Source organism: Crassostrea angulata, chromosome 5 (genome assembly GCF_025612915.1).
Source record: "Crassostrea angulata isolate pt1a10 chromosome 5, ASM2561291v2, whole genome shotgun sequence".
NCBI classification, from domain to species: domain Eukaryota; kingdom Metazoa; phylum Mollusca; class Bivalvia; order Ostreida; family Ostreidae; genus Magallana; species Magallana angulata.
The window spans coordinates 18,775,442-18,791,515 of NC_069115.1; the positions used below are offsets into that span (position 1 = coordinate 18,775,442).

A 16,074-nucleotide genomic window follows, 5' to 3' on the forward strand; every position below is an offset into this window, starting at 1 on the left:
TTTTTTCTATGTTATGCTACCAACCAAAAGTCAAAACCTATATTTTTCTATCAGAACCAATTACTCAACAGAAAAAAGCGTTTACTTATTATTTAGTATATTAATAACAATCATTATCATTTTTGAGTATTTTTTTCCATACTATAACAATAGCAAACAAATAAAAATCCCAGCCTTTGGCACAAAATTAAATTGTCTAGTAACAAACCAAAAAAAAATCTTAGTACCATGTATTTTTGAATAGGAAGAGTACATGCACATTTCTTTGGGACTTATGTTTGTGGGTGGTTTTATTTTCATTCTGTCGGTGGACGCTTAACTTAGTAAAAAACTTAGTTGGCCTTATATTTACACGAACCTTAAATAAATAAGAAAACTTTTATATATTCAGAAAAGTTTGATAATTAAGACCAATATTAAATATTAATAAAATTGAGTTTTAGACATAGCTTTCAAGAACCCAACTTATTTTCATATTTTGACCTGTAATCACCCCCTCGGACCAGGGGCAAGTTTTTTTTTGTTTTTTTTTTAGGGGAGGGGGGGGGGGGGGCTTGACACTTCACTTTGACAATTAAACTTGAATGCTCTTTGCCCGATGGTGGTTGATATTTACACAATGATTCCTAGAAAATTTCGAAGAACCTTACCGGTACAGCTGACATGCGGATATTAAACCATTAAGACTAAGTTTTTATCAGAGAATTATCAGTGAAAAATTAACGCTACGTGAAGCTGAGCTAAAACTGATCAATTTTCGATAACAGTTTATTTACTTTAATTTGCTTTCGATTCGCATTATAAGATTAATATCTAATCTAATATTTACAAGTATATTTTTGTAATCTTTATAATTGTTACATGATATGTTTGATATCGTCGATCGTGTAATGTTTACTTTTCTATCAGAGTTTGTGTTACTAAATGTTGTCCCCCCCCCCCCATTAATCCTGAGATTCAAACGCATCCCCCAAAACACCCACACATTCTACTAAAATAGGTCTTGGAGACTTCGATATTTCCAAGTAAAACTTAAGTCAGAAAGGAAAATGTAAACTTTCTGTTTCAATAAAATACTAGACTAAATACGTTTTCTTGCAAAGGAAGTAATAGGTCTGTTAAATTGGCATTGCAGATATACACGTGAATAACACTTCTGTAGGGTTTCCAGGAAAAATCAATGCAAGTTCACCTCGATTTTTGACGACTAATAATGCGTTTACACTTAGTTTTCTTATCTGTAGATACATATGATTGTATTCTAAATTTATTAATGAAAGTAGTTTAAAAGGAAATACAGCTATGTTTGTCTAAAAAAAATTAGTCACATAAGACATTTGCATAGGATATCATGCGCGGATCCATAATCTTTTTTCCGGGGGAAATTGGTGGTGGAGGGTTCGAGGGATGTTCAAGTTTTCTAGTGGGGGCTCGAGGCAAATTTTCGGTCATGTAATTTTGCCATGTAAATTTAATAAATTTGAATTTCCCAGAGGGGGTCCACACCCCATTCTCCCCATCTGACCCTCCCCCCCCCCCTTTATATCCACTCAGTGACAGTGGACAGTTTTAAATAATTTATTCATTCCTTTTTTAAGTGTCATTATCAAGGTGTACGACCGACTTTTAGCTAAAACAGTTTCTGCATTAAGGTATCAAGGTTGTGAAATAGGGGACAGTTTCCGGTAAACACTTGATATTTCTATTCATTGCATCAGCTGTATTTAGCTCTGCTGGAGCCAATCATGTAAATTCAACTCGGAGGAATGTCCTTTTATCTTATCTGCGGTTAATTCTGTCATTCATCAAAATAAATTATCAAAGTAACATTGGATTTTTACATGTGTGCTACCGGATGCGAGAGATACCCCCCCCCCCCCCCCAACCATCCCACAATTTATTTTTTTTAATAAAATTGATGAAATTGAATAAAACTTTTTATCATTCTACATTTTTTTTCAAAATGAATAAAAAAAAAAACAACACGTAGAGTGTGACGGTGTGTTTATAAAGGTAAAATCAGTGTATGGTTATTTACGTCCGTCCATTACCGGTGTGGTCGCAGAATAGGCAATTTATTAAATTTAATGGAAATTACGAAGTGAATTAACTTCTTCTTTTCAAAATAGTATGTGTTAAAATGAGGAAGTTTTTCTTTTGCTTTTACTTGGGCCAGGGAAAGGCTTTTTAATATCAACAATCGCTATGCAAATGCACTCAGAACAGATAAATATTTCATATTGTATCAATGAACCTACATGTATTTTCCCTTTAATAAAATGTTTAATCAAGTTGAAATATATATATATATATATATATATATATATATATATATATATATATATATATATATATATATATATATATATATATATATATATATATATATATATATATATATATATATATATATATATATTATATATATATATATATATATATATATATATATATTTTTTTTTTTTCAGTAAACGACGTTTACAATAAATAGTGTAACAAAAAGAATTATACGTGTGTAGACTTTGTATATATATACATGTATATATGTGTGTTGGAGGAATGCTAGTTAACAATTCTTTAAATGCAACACGTGTTCACGTATCAATTATTAGAACTTAATTACATGTGAGTCTCACAAAAATCTCTCTCTATTTCCGAGGATCTTTTTAACTTTATTTTAAAAAGTGGCTCTTAAAATGAAGAAAAACGCATGATACATTATTTGTTAGAATATTGCCCGATCGAGTATTACATGTATACCTTATGAAAAAAAAAAAGACAACTCCCTTCACAATAAGGTAAATTTTACTTCTTATTTTTTTTTTAACGTGAACGCGATTAAAGAAGTTCGTTCCTCTGATTTTTGGTGGCCATTTTGGGTCACCTCTAGTCTGAAATTCTGTGTCTTATATGAATTCTACTTGTAAATTATTTTTTTTCAAAGTGGACGTATTATTACATTATTAATTGTAGCTCGAACCTGTAAATATTGTAAATTCATGATTGTACTTAAAGTGACACAGTCAGATAAAGTCAGTGACATACATTGTAAGTATCGGCGGTAGCTCCCTCGTAGGCAAGGACGTGTGTATATGGACTATATTTTGTTGGTTTTTTTTTTTAATCACGTGAACAATGAATATGTGAAGTCTATTTGACGGTTGACAGAATCATGCACCATCTGACAGGTTAACCGCAAAGATGGAACAAGATTGTCAGCCTTGGGGGAGACTTTTTATACCGAAAAAAATATAAATTGCGCAAGATTTCAACTTTTAAAAAAAATATGGAAAATGTACCTTTTTCACGGGATTAAAGCCGATAGCTTTATCTGAATACATGTTTATTGCATATACAGATTCAAAAACATGTTGTATAAAACGATGCGAAATTTAATTTTAACTGAGTATGTGCTTTTACTATCCATTTCGTTTGTACACCAGTACACTTACATATATATAAATTTTACCATACGGTGGCTGTATACAGTGATAAGCTTTGTCAGTTTTCGACAGGTTACATGTAATACAAGAACTAGACTAAGTGCTTTTTGAATTTGTCGGGAATATTTATTTATTTTCAAATATGTGGTGCACCTTTATACACAGGAAAGGGTTTACACGTAATGACAAACAAAGAATAATTACCCATGTATTCATTTGTATATTGTATCCCGCTTTCTGTGTCCTTACCAAATGTCTTGTATAGAAGATCTATATGTACGCGTTTAATAATTTCTAGATTTTTTTTTCTCCAACATATTTTTTTCTAGTCGTGGCGTTGCCTTTAATTGTTTGCGAAGGAATTGAACATTTCTTGGTCAATTTTGCAGATCTGAAGCATAATTTCATAAATGCTTTTAAAACGCTTAGCTAAAATAAATTTCATCAATATGCCAACAATCAGTTGTAAATTGATTTTATTTACTTTTTTAAAAAAAAATGTTACTTTATATTTCGGTCTAAACATTTCATTTCAATTGTACTTATTATAAATCACTTCTGTAAAGAAAACACACCGGTTTTTTTTTTTTTTTTTTTTAAATATCTGTATAATTTCAACAGTGTTATTAACTGCAGTTTATTATTTGATATAAAAAAAAAATTCCACTATTTAAATTCAAAATGATTTACCAAAGAACTTCTGTCATTTATAGTAAACTGAAAGAATGCATGTCTAATAGTCTATGAACAAAGGGAAATAACCCTAAATGTAGACCAGTACTTTTTTTATCGATTCTTTTATCATTAAAGCATTTAGAAATTTTATCTAGGTGCTCGATACAAATCGTTATTTATTAAGTTGTTCAAAAATTGCATATTATACAAACATACTTGTAATCAAAAACAGAAAATACATCTTTAAACATCGTATTACAGTATATATTGCGTATATATAATAATATACACATCTTTTTTACAATTTTTTAAACGAAAAAGTCAATTACAAGTAAACAGTCATGTAAAATTATTGGAGTAAAAACATTGATATTGCGTTAAAAATGTTAATGTGATGATATGGAAAATGAAATTTCAAGATATTAAGCCGTTCAGCATTTAGTCCATCACCAATGCACATGCGCAAACAAATATGCTGAACTAAAATGAGACGAATATCCTTGCATATTTTCAGCCATTTTCTGAAGCATTGTTTTTTTTTTTTAAATTAGTTTTCACTCGTTGGTCTAAACCTTCAGGGTGATGTTTCATGTCCTCATGGATTAAGCGTCGTTTTCCTGATCTAAAAAGAGTCGGGAAGAAAAAATCCATAAAATTATGTAACAAAATTATTTAAAAGGATGATACTGCAATGAATTTTACATAATTGATAGATCTGAAGATCACATATTGTTGCATGATATTTACTTATGAGATTAAGTGTACACATCAATGAACACATGTCATCCATTATATATCCGTTACGAAAATTCATTACGTTATTAAATAATTCAAATTTTTCCATATCAACATCGGTGACAACAACCATCCCCTAATGAAAATAATGTTAGGTACAATTGTAATACACCCTATCAACAAGGAAAACACTTCAAGTTAAGCCAGAATATAACGGAACAGACACAAATTAAAGGCAAACAAACGAAGCTCCTGACAAAATTTTGGTTAATGCTTAAAGTTTATTCTAGTTTGCAAGCCAAATAAGCTTTTATTAGATGAATCCGGCCAGTGATCAGCCAGTGAACGAATTAATTAATATATCTGTCCAAAACGAAGAACAAGTCACGCGTTTGCTACGATTAATGAGTGTAAAAAGCACAAATAAAACTGCTATTTTTTTTTTTAAATGTTACCTTTAGAAACAATTAAACTTTTCAGTTTTGATATTTTCATTCTGAAAATCAAGAGATTAATTCATTCGTATCTATACAATATACATATATGAGAACCGATACTGGTGTGTAGATGTTGATTTTTTTTTTTGTAGGACTATATCCTCTCAACAAATCGGCGGTTTACCGGATTGATGCTTTGTAGTAACGTCTGAATTCAAAACTTATACCTGCCAATGAATATACATGTAACTGTATTTTTTCTTCCAATCTATAAAATTTGGAAAATGTTTTTTATCATAGTAGGAAGAAATATATACCTACGTGTATAGAGAGAAATATTTATTAAGTCGAGATTTTTATTTCTACCATGCAAAGGGTGTGTGTACATATGCACATACAATTGTTCATATGTCCATAACAACAAGAGTGTATTCATGAACACACGTTTTCAGTTCTCAAATAAAATAATATAATAATTTATTATAAATTCAATGATAAAATTGCATTATATGAAACAGAAACCCAATGAGATGTGCTTTCCTAGGACCAATTGCAAACACTTTTTATTAACACGTTACCTGGACCAGGTGTGCTAGGTTTCCGGATTGTAATCAGTGGAATCGTCAGGTCCCGGTCCGGTTTTTTGTCCACTCCGTTCGTTTCCGGTAACACCCTCTTTTGCTGGGTGGGCGTGTCCAGTTCTAGAGGCTTTTCCACTAGTGACAGAAAATTGCAAATAATTTGAACTGTTCATATGAGAAAGCAGATACCTGTATAATAAAGGCACGCAACAATATGGCCGCTGAAAATACATGTACATTCATGTATGTCCTATGCAGATGATGCCTGCTACTTTTTCAGTCTACTCACAAGAGTGGTCAGTATGTCCCTTCTCGTCCGGAGAGTACACGAAACCGAGCACTTCCTCGTCATCGTTCTCCTGGGAGGGGCTCCCCGCGGGGGATACACCGCCCTCCTCGTAAACTACATAACAGAAAATGTTATTACAGATTACTCTCGAGCTCCAGAAAATACATGAGTTACTGTAACAGCCTCTAAAAACAAGCTTTTGTAAGATGGCTCATTCTGAAATATTATTTATTATTAAATGGAGTAGGTTAAATATGGAGGTTTCATTAAAGTTTCCTCCTTAACATGATATTTTTTTCAGCTAACTGATGACAAGAAAAAAGTAACAGAGATGGTAAATACATGCGCGAATCCAGAAAATTTTTCCAGGGAGGGGGTCTGAGGGATAATTTTGTTTTCTTTTGGGGGTAGGGGGTCCGGGCTTATTTACGGGAATTCGGAATTTTACTATCATAATGTGGATTTAACAAATTTGAAATCTCCAAGGAAGGGGGGGGGGTGGGGGTGTTGGTGGCGCCACGACCTCACGACCTCTCTCTTATTGTGTATGATATATCAGACACCCCCTATATTTACTTAGCAATAAGATAATTGGTATTTCAGAGATCAGTATTTAGTTCTGCTTTAATAAATCATAGTGTTACATACGTACCTATTTTATCCTTTTTCTTTTTGATCCATATGAGTTTCCCCTCGTGGATCCCCGGCCTCCTCTGACAACAGCAGCAGTAAAGGACCATACACAGTGTGATCCCCACCGCGCACACCACCACGATCGTCACCGCGACAGTCCTGTACAGAAATAAATTAACTCAAATATAATTAATTAATCATAGGTATGGGGGGCTTAGCAGAGTTATGCATAACCATTGCAAAAGACCCTTTTTTATTGCTATTCATGATTTTTGATAAGTCTTACCCCCCACTTTCAAATTTGCTTCCGACGCCACTATTTATCTTAAACATTACATAACTGCATTACATAACTGCCACATGCACACAGGACATAAGGTCATTTGAAAGACTGTATTTAGAATTTAAAATAATATATACAAGAAGCAAACGAATTCGATTTAAATTTATCCTATTTGAAGTTTCTACCACATTTGGAAATATAGACACTTGAAAATTAGCTTGAATTTGTAACTTTAATTTCATGCGTAAAAATACCCCCACCAAAACGCGTTATCCACTCAATATATAACCACTTTAGTGTTCTTTTTAAACTTTAATCTCTGTCTTAAGTTAACATAATTTGTCATGTAATTTTAAATTTTAGATTAAAAAGAAGTAAACACACTTGCATTCGTGTTCAATTTAAAAAAAAAATTTCAACAAGATTTATATAGCTCCTTAATTGTAGCTTTTTGCTTTGAGATCAAATAACCTATGAACATATTTTTTTCACATCATTATTTACCAATACCTTGAAGTTTACTTTAGTATTGAAAGAGGTTGATTCATGAAATTATATTATCCCATCAAACTTTTACCAAAAATTTGGCGTTCATAAAGTGTACAATCATGAAAAAAAAAGATCAAGTCATACACTGAATTGTCACTCTTGTCACGTTTTGGAACCATTTGAGGCATACAGCAGGTGTTGTTGCAGCATCTGGTTAACTTCCGGTCCAGGTCCGGAAGTGGGCATGTAAAGTTGGTGAAAACGGTTCCATTAACATCGACCCCAGGTTCACTGTAGCACAGCGTTGGTTCTGAAAATAATTTTACAGGATTGTGGTATATTTTCTGACAAGGAAAATTCGTAATAATAACGTTTATAACAAACGATGATGTAAGATTTTGACGACCGTTCAACTATCTTTTAGAAATTTTGTCGATACTAGCAGGGGATTGAAACTGATATACCATTGCTAAAAGCCGTGTGGTTTATCATCGAGTGGGAGAAAAAAGGGAATGTATTATTTGAATGTAAAATTAAAAAATGTAATTTCCGATCAGGAAATTTGATTAACTTTATTTATTTACACATTTTCGATTTTTTTAAGGGTAAAGATATATAACAGAAAAAAACTATGTATTCAATATACAATACGATATCGTCCAAATCCTATGTCAGAAACCAGACGTAAAATGCATGATTGTATTAACATATTTTTTAGATTTTTCCCCCCAGAAGGATCGTCTCCAGTTCCATGATTTCATATTTTAATGAAGGAGATACATGTATAAATAAATTGGGAAACATTTTGTGATATTTTTTGACATTTCTCATGTTTTTTTTTTAGTTTCTAGACTGATTTATCAACCCAATCATTCCCAAGCAATCTCAGTGTTTGTTACAATGTAATTGGTAAATGTATGAATCACTAAAACAAAGCAGCTTGATTCTTTTGAATGGACCTAAGCATACAAAGAATAATAACACTTCAATGTAAGTGGAACTTTAAGATTTTAAACTATACTCCGGTTTTTTTTAATGAATCAAACATCTGCAATTGTTAGTACGGCTGTGTAAACAACTGAAAATTTTTGGAAAGTGAAAAAACACCTGCTTATTTTTATTCAAATGTAGACCTGTCGATAATAGCATATAGGTATATTTCTGGTCCAGGCTATTGAAGCATGAAACAAGCCATGAACGTGTCACAGCTGTAACGTGCTAAATGTACGTGTACTTGTGAATCAAAGCTGCATGGTCTGATCTTCTGAGAAATATGTAACATATCTTTATTTTTTAATTTCTTGCACACCTGTATCTAAATAAATGGTAAAATATATAGAAATTGTGTGTTATGATATATAACTGTGTAAGAAAACCCTGTGTACAATATTTCATTAATTCAAATTTCTCACCAGTAGAACGTAATTTTAAGCTGCCATTGTGTCTGATACGCATATATACATACATGTACCTTCAAAGTACTTTACAGACACGAACTGTATTTGATTAACAGTGGGTTATTACCAGACCAGCTGCCGTACTTTGTCCGAAACTGAGACGGGCACTTAGTACAATCACCCCCTCTTATACTAACACAGCACAGCTAATATAAACTAACTCCAACCCCAGCCATGCCAATTAACAAAACTATTAACTGCTGCATGCAATAAAAGATATTCGTCCCTGAAACCTGCCGTATTCTCGCATTGTAATGATTAATATGTCTGTATATTAGGAGCAGTTTAATTAGAATTGTCATTGTGGTATTATATTGTCTAATTACCGGTAAATTGTAACACGCCATGTGAATAGATTCGGCAGTTACTACAGGGTGGTATTATTACAGGCTTATAAACAAACCTTATCATTTTTCTTTGCCATCGTTTTGAATGAAGTGTTCTATGCGCAACATCGACGTTTGTTAGAATTTTTTGGGGGTTTTTTCTTGCAGACATTTTAAGTAGCCATTTTCAAGAGAGGTTTGGAACTTCATTATGACAACGTATGTTTCTGTTACAAAATTTTGAGAGCCAATCATACATAGCGTCAAAACAAAGCTATAAAATGTTTTCTTGTTTGAGAAAAAAAAGTATACTTGACAAAAATTGTAATTATGACTAATGAATATAAATATGTGGAATGTAAAGTACAACCTTGAAAAAAGCACAATTTTGATTTAATATCTAAAATCAATACAAATTTGACTTTCTTTCAAATAATTGTACACTTCTATGCTTTCTGGATCCAAAAGTTAAAAAATAAATTATATATCTATTATAATTTATCAATTAGATATTTTTCTTGGATTCTGTATGTATACATGTAGCTACGTTTTATTTCAAACAAACTAGGAAGTATATGTACTCAACGTCATTTACTTGCGTATTTTAACCAAAAAATTGAACAACTTTTGACAGCTATATTCTAAGAAAAAAAATCACGGTAACCCGGAGGGGGGGGGGGGGGTTGGTACATCTTTACTAAAATTCAAATACATGTACCGTATAGTAATATAGCAATATTAATATATTTAACATTTAAATAGATTGGTGAGGACTTAGTATACTTTTCGCTCGTTATAAACTTTTAGCACGATGGAGTTAATTTACATCCATAATATGTATCCCAAGTCAGTCTATAAGACAAAGTTTGGACACTCAAAATTTTACCCCCCCCCCCAACCTCTTTTGTCAACGTTTACAAACCTGCACTGGGGTAAGCCTCCTTAAACTCCCGGTACCCGTATATTGAGTTGTACACGGTGGTATTTCCCGAGCCTGCTTCCGAGGAGAGGATCCCACGCTCACCCAGAACAATGGTCAAGAACACGATACCTTTAAAACACATCATATTGTTATGTATGATAAACACATGACAGAACAATTACAAACTATCGTAATTTGAATTTCACGGTGTCATTTGCAATGCTATACACAGCGACGTACTAAGAATATAAGAACACACGCAGATACGTAAATGTTAAACCTTATAGCCGTAACATGTGATACCCTTATAGCCATAACATGTGATACCCCCATTCGATTCATCAGACTTGAAACATAGCATTTTATTTCATTTGATTGGACAATATTTTTGATAAAAGAAAAAAAAACAGGCGAGGTTTTTTGTCTGCAATATTTTCCAAGTTCTTCCTTCTGACTGATAAAATATTCAGCCTGGGGATGTCGTTTGGGAATTCGAATTGCCTATAGTAAATGGAAGAGGGCTGTTTCAGAAAGGCCAGAACGTTTATGAATCGATCGTAAAAGACGTAATATAGTATCGCTTTTATTTATTACGCGGGAGCTGTTCAGATTATCAGCAAAACAGTACGCGAAATAAAAAAAATGGGTCATCTCTGAGAGTCATCATGTCACAAGCTACCCCGATGCGATCAATAGCCAACGGGATTATCAGAATGTCTGCTCCCAAGCCTAAAGATTACACCGCGCTTTATTATATCATTGCAGCATCTGCACGTAACAGTTTATCGTCTGCATTATCTAAGAATCGAAGTTAATTTCGCCCTGCGAAGATTCTAGAAAAAATTAAGGAAGCCTAATGCTGCGAAAGCAATCTTCCAATGACATGATAACACGCTTTAACATTTCTATGTTGTGTCGCCGAAAATTAAATATCTATCGATTATCGAAAAAAAAAATAACTCGCTGAATCTTTTCGATCGTTGAATAAATCATCATCGAAATATATAAATGGACGCTATTAAATAAAGAATGAAATAACTTTACCTATTGCATAGAGAACGCTTAAAAATCCTGAGCCATTCATTGCTCCTGTACATTTCACAAATGCAATTGGTGTTTCCTCTTTAGAACCATCACACGCGCTCCAGTGCTATTGTTCTGTGATCAATATTGTATGCAGTAAATGATGCGTAATGTGGTAGCTCTCTGTAGAAGCGAGATGAGTCGGACGACGCTATAGCATAGAAAGGCAATCCAGCGCTGCTTGTACAATAATCCAATCTCTCGTTTTAGAAATTATTCCGTTTCAGTTTTTAATTATTCAGGCGTGCGTTAAAACAAATTGCCTTGACATTCATGTAAGACGGGATTTCATTGTTTAGCTTTGGACAGCGTCATAAAAATAGCACACAGTGCTTGGCGTTCCGCAACGTTGATTTCATTGTCCGCGCACTGACTCATCTTGTTGTAAACATATCATGTTGCCTTTTGGAAGAAAACGAATTCTCTTTGATTTGCTCTTTAAACATTTGTTTTAAATTATTTAGGAATTTACTTCAGAACCTATCCCATATCCTGGAACGCAACGTTTATTTCGTTGTATGTATGAGTTGTCCAATTTGTAGGAAAAGGAGAATTATCAAAACTTCACGGATAAAAAAAAACAGAAAATGTTTTAACTTGAATAATTTATGCACCTTTTTTGCAATGGAAAGAGCTCTTATCTTAGTTATCAATCAAAGTGGATTAGATAAAGTCTTAAAATAGAGAAAATCAATATTTTCAGCGTTGGACGGGTTTTGCAGGAAACAACGAGAAGTAACTGATGAACAGCGATTCATTCACGAGAGCTGGAGTTATTTCCCTTTTCTTTCATAATCTTTCATTAATATACAAAGATTACATTAATATGTACACCAAATATTGGTTTTATCTTAAACCTAATATATAGAAAAAATAAAGTTGGCAGCTATGCTTGAATTTTAATGCAAATAAATTTTAATAAAAACCCGGTTTTATGATAAAGCTTCTTATATATATTAACCTTAGTTTATAACGATACATTAGTATAAAAAAACTATCCAAAGAAATTTTTTTGAAGATTTTTCCACAAAGGGATTATATCATAATCAGCAAAACAGTTTTTGTTCAGGACAACAATAATATAATTGTACCTTTATTAGGGACTCATAAATATTTTTTCCCCACAAAATAAGACTAACAGAACTTTTTTACTCATAGTCCTTTTGTCATTTTAGCTGTAAATTTTATGCGTATAACGATTTTACAATAAAGTTTTTAGACGTGAAAATTGCAGCTAACGATGCTTTAAAAAAAAGATCACCATCTTTAGAACAGCCTCCATCTTCACAACTCAAGGGTGTCTAATTCGCACCTTGTAGGGAGCGAAGTGGGCCAAAAACCCTTGACTATCGAAGACGAACAACCTCTCTAGTCTGTCCCAAGATATTTATGGCTGATGCGCATGCCATTCAAAATCCCTGTAGAACCTTGAATTGAAACCTGGGTGGGGGGGGGGGGGGGGGGGGCTTTTTATAAGGGAAATCTTGGGATTTGTTCATACTTTTGAATGAAGATCGTCTGAATCAAGAGGTATTTATAAATATCGAATAATTCAAGAACATATGCGGCAAACATATCTTGGGACAGACTATAGACAGTAGTATTAATTGTGCATCTTTAAGCATGCATGTCTAAAATTGAAGAAAAAAAACCTCGTAATAATATGAAACCTCACATGTTTATGAGCCGAGTATATCGTTTTCTTTCAAATAAAACGATAGTAAATATTGCTACATTCCAACGGCTTTTGATTTACAGCTACATGTACCATATCAAAGCACTTTAATAATAATAGTGTTTTCATTTAAAAAAAAAAACAAAGGGAAAACCACAATTTTTAATAGATGATATAGAATGTCGTTTTCAACTGCATGAAGTTCTACTGCAAAATTAAAGCGTCAGTTTTAATCATAACAATTTTATTATGTTTCTTTTCTCTGTTTTTTATTGAAAGATTAAAAATTATGGAATATTGTTATTAGAAATTACATCGTCGGCAAATTATCTTCCTTGCAGCTGCGCAGAACATAACATTTACCAATGAAATAACTTAAAGAAATGTAAATGCAAAACCCGAAGATTGTAACTTATTTCAACTCTGTACACCGTCTTCCAAGGAAGAAGTTATTGAGCAGAACCACAAACCCAAATCGTCGCTATATATGCACGTGGGGAAGCTAAGCCGTTGTTACAAAATTTACATACATCAAACAACTTTCATACACATGCATTACTACAAAACTGATTTGCGGATTTTTCTAAAATCATATTCATATACAATACATGTCGCTATCACGGACGTAATTTCATATAAACATTAGCTACATATTGTTTTAATTATAACAATTTTATTATGTTTCTTTTCTCTGTTTTTTATTGAAAGATTAAAAATTATGGAATATTGTTATTAGAAATTACATCGTCGGCAAATTATCTTCCTTGCAGCTGCGCAGAACATAACATTTACCAATGAAATAACTTAAAGAAATGTAAATGCAAAACCCGAAGATTGTAACTTATTTCAACTCTGTACACCCTCTTCCAAGGAAGAAGTTATTGAGCAGAACCACAAACCCAAATCGTCGCTATATATGCACGTGGGGAAGCTAAGCCGTTGTTACAAAATTTACATACATCAAACAACTTTCATACACATGCATTACTACAAAACTGATTTGCGGATTTTTCTAAAATCATATTCATATACAATACATGTCGCTATCACGGACGTAATTTCATATAAACATTAGCTACATATTGTACATCTGAACTACTATGATGCAGATCAGAATCAGGATCAGAACAAGTTGTCCATGCAAATAATTTTTTTGAAAAACCTAAAAAAAAAAATGCTTTTGCAAATGGGTCCTTTCTATCCATTTTTTAAATGTAATTTTTTTTCTTCAGAAATTACGATTTTGAAAATGTAGGCATAATAAATAAAATAAAAACTAATCTCAACTTTTAAGCAAAAGGTTCTATTCATGATATACTAGTACTAAGTTTAAACTTTGAAAATATTTCACTGTAGTGACTTAGTTGCTATCACTGCATATTGCTCTGATATTGTTACTTTCATATAATTAAATGCCAAAATATGTAGTGCTGATGTTGCACATTTCGCGCGCTTAGTTGTCGCTATGGCTCTTGTTTCAAAGTAACTTTGAAACCAAGAATTCACATAATAATGACAAAAGCATAATTAACTAGAGCAGAGCTCGTGGCAAAGCCACGAGTAGGTCTTCCGTTGTTGCTGCGAGTTGAAAATATATGTGATATGGTGTCAAACGATTATAATTACTAAACTTTCAGTTCTGCTTTTGTTATAAAAACGTGTTGTGATTGAAAGCCTGCATATAAAACGTGTTTTGAAAAAGAAAATAAGAAAATGTTTTAGGAAAACTATTTGTCGCACACAGTTTATGTAATCGTTACAAACATTTAAAAAATGAGATATTTAATGGCGAGATAATTTTTCAGAGGGTAGCAAGCATTGTTATAAACAGTATGTACTTATGTGTCATGTCAGGAATTGTGGGTTTTTTTTTTAAAAAAACCGAACCCGTTTACAAAACACGTAACCTTTTCTCTAAAATAACTTTTTTATTTAAATATTTGTAAATTTTTGAAGACAATATACAATTTAGAATTGTTGCGTGCTGACAAAATTTACAGACCCTGAAACGTACTACTACAACAAAAAATGGTGCGACTTACGTGCGAGCAACGTTTCGTGTTAACCGTTTAGCGTTTCGTGTGAATCGTGAAGCGTTTCGCGTAAACCGTTTAGCGTTTCGGACAAAGCGTGCAGAGTTTCGGACAATGCGTGTAAATCGTTTCGAGCAAAGCGTGCGAGAACCATGTGAAACGTTCATCAGATTTCATTCGGAACTCTCTGACAATTTGCTTCAAAATGGCGCCCGTGTTTTACATTACATGTACTTTAAACTGTTTGTGATTGGCAAAACTCTCTTGTAGGTATTTTCATGAAAAAAAAAATCTAGAAGAAATGATATACTTATCTTTTTACAAAATTGAATTTATTTTTAACAAACAAAAGAAAGGTATATGTATTAAAAGACGACTAGTTACAGAGTACATGTATATATAACGTTTTTATACGATGTTTCAGTACTGGTACAGTCGTTTTACCGGTAACGATTATTTGTAAGTATCGAATAATTTTTAGAAAAATTATTGGTGGAAGACAAAGTTGAGGTTTTAAAAAATCCTAGCTAGGTAATTATAACACAGAAATAAATATTATATCAGTGCGTGAAGTTGTTTGCCATTTGCACGATTATTTACCGAATTGTTTACAAATTAAAAATGTCCCCCACATATGACCTGCCGGTAGTTCAAAGCAGAAAAAACGAAAGTGTGAAAACAATTAAGCCTAACTATGAAAATAAGTTTGTTATTGGTCCCTATTTAGTGAATAATTAGTAAATATATTCATTTAAAAAGATAATGCATCATATCAAATAACAATGGAGCTTTGAATGAAATTACGACTTCAAATAGAACCGCGTGTAGTTTTCCTAGTTACGGTTCATTGCGACAGAAGTATTATTTGGCTGCAAAAATTGATAGATATACAGGAAAAACAAAGGAAAACGGCAACTACTTATCATCAATTACTATTATGCAGTGTTTTTATGAAAATTCAATATTATACAGTAACGGACATGAAAACTGTTCAAGTCCAGTTTCAATTTGAC

General features: G+C 32.5%; 1 protein-coding gene across 2 annotated transcripts; it reads right to left on the minus strand.

Moving 5' to 3' along the window:
- Positions 1 to 4,276: 4,276 nt before the first annotated feature.
- LOC128183424 (uncharacterized) lies at positions 4,277 to 11,545 on the minus strand. Of its 2 annotated transcripts, XM_052852415.1 has the most exons (8): positions 11,315 to 11,545; positions 10,271 to 10,399; positions 7,710 to 7,875; positions 6,813 to 6,952; positions 6,161 to 6,274; positions 5,869 to 6,006; positions 5,309 to 5,349; positions 4,277 to 4,740 (listed from the first exon to the last, which is right to left on the minus strand). In XM_052852415.1, the coding sequence occupies exons 1-7, from the start codon at positions 11,352 to 11,354 to the stop codon at positions 5,345 to 5,347; spliced, it is 732 nt and encodes a 243-aa protein (XP_052708375.1). In that variant the 5' UTR covers positions 11,355 to 11,545; the 3' UTR covers positions 4,277 to 4,740; positions 5,309 to 5,344. The 2 variants fall into 2 exon arrangements, with proteins under 2 accessions (XP_052708375.1, XP_052708374.1); XM_052852414.1 differs by lacking the exon at positions 5,309 to 5,349.
- Between the last annotated feature and the right edge of the window lie 4,529 nt (positions 11,546 to 16,074).